This window comes from Microtus ochrogaster, unplaced genomic scaffold, assembly GCF_000317375.1.
Source record: "Microtus ochrogaster isolate Prairie Vole_2 unplaced genomic scaffold, MicOch1.0 UNK4463, whole genome shotgun sequence".
Taxonomy (NCBI): Eukaryota; Metazoa; Chordata; class Mammalia; order Rodentia; family Cricetidae; genus Microtus; species Microtus ochrogaster.
In genome coordinates this window covers 1-1,334 of record NW_004953557.1, presented here as the reverse complement: position 1 = coordinate 1,334, position 1,334 = coordinate 1, and the positions used below count along the sequence as shown (strand labels likewise).

The following is a 1,334-nucleotide window of genomic DNA, read 5'->3' as shown; positions in this document are numbered from 1 at the left end:
CTCTTTGTGGCCTTCTTCTCCCTCTATCTTCTCACTCTTGCGGGCAACCTGACCATCATGGGATTGACGTGGGTGGACAGATCTCTCCACACCCCTATGTACCTCTTCCTCAGTGCACTCTCCTTCTCTGAGACCTGTTATACCCTGACTATCATCCCCAAGATGCTGGCAGACCTTCTGGACAGGGACAGACGCATTTCGGTCACTGGCTGCGGCTTGCAGATGTGCTTTTTCCTGGGCCTTGGTGGAACAAATTGTGTCATTCTCACCTTGATGGGGTATGACCGCTTCCTGGCCATCTGCAACCCCCTCCGATATCCTCTTCTTATGACCAATGTTGCATGTGGACAACTTGTGGCCTCTGCTTGGGCTGGAGGCTTCTTGGTCTCTTTTATACAAATTGCACTAACATTCAGGGTGTCTTTCTGCATACCCAACCTCATCAGACACTTCTTCTGCAACATGAGGGCAGTTGTGCGACTGTCCTGCATAGACAGTGACCTCACAGAATTCATTGTAACGTTAATGTCGATGTTAGGCTTAGTGGGCACATTCTTGCTCATCTCCTTGACTTATGTCTTCATCCTCTCTTCTGTGCTCAAGATCCCTTCAGCTGAGGGAAAGCAAAAGGCATTTTCCACCTGTGCCTCACACCTCACTGTGGTCATCATCCACTTTGGGTTTGCATCCATTGCTTATCTGAAGCCAGAAGCCTCCGGGGGAGATGATTCCCTTATAGCAGTTCCTTATACCATCATTACCCCTTTCCTCAGCCCCATCATATTCAGCCTCAGGAATAAGGATATGAAGAATGCTTTTAGAAAGATCACGAGAAAGACAGTATTCTTGAAAAATAACCTTGGACTATTGTTTCTGGTTTAATGCATGTTTAGCTTCCTCCAGGAGTCAATGAAGCATTCACTCTGTGACTTCTATGGAAAGGTGAAATCCAGGAGCACACAACTCAGACTTTCACCTATCCTGTCCCAGGCATTTTTCTAAGCATGATCAGGACGTTATCCAATCCCTCTTCTTTCCACTACCATGAGAAGAATAATATCCTGGATAAGAAGATTCTGCCAATTTCTGGGCATTCTGTACCTCTCATAAGTGAGGAAAGAGCAGAAGCAAAAGCAGTAGTGTGACCACTGCACTGAGTGATGTTTTCAATTTCTAAAGATGCAAATAGTAAATATTTCTGAAAAGATGTTCATGTACCTGCCACGCACCGCGCCCCCATGTCTGCGCTCTGTGTGCTGTTACCCAGTTCGCGAGCTTCGGGCAAGGGGGCTGGAGGTTAAAATACACAGACAGAGAGACAGCAACAGAGGCCT

At 46.9% G+C, this 1,334-nt stretch overlaps 1 protein-coding gene across 1 annotated transcript; it reads left to right on the top strand.

Annotated features, from left to right (window-relative positions):
- Positions 1-3: 3 nt before the first annotated feature.
- Positions 4-882, top strand: LOC101988628 (olfactory receptor 10X1-like; the record flags this gene model as incomplete). The annotated part of the gene is made up of 1 exon (XM_005372405.1): positions 4-882. A coding segment is annotated over one exon (879 nt), but the record flags the coding sequence as incomplete, so codon positions are not given.
- Positions 883-1,334: the final 452 nt, after the last annotated feature.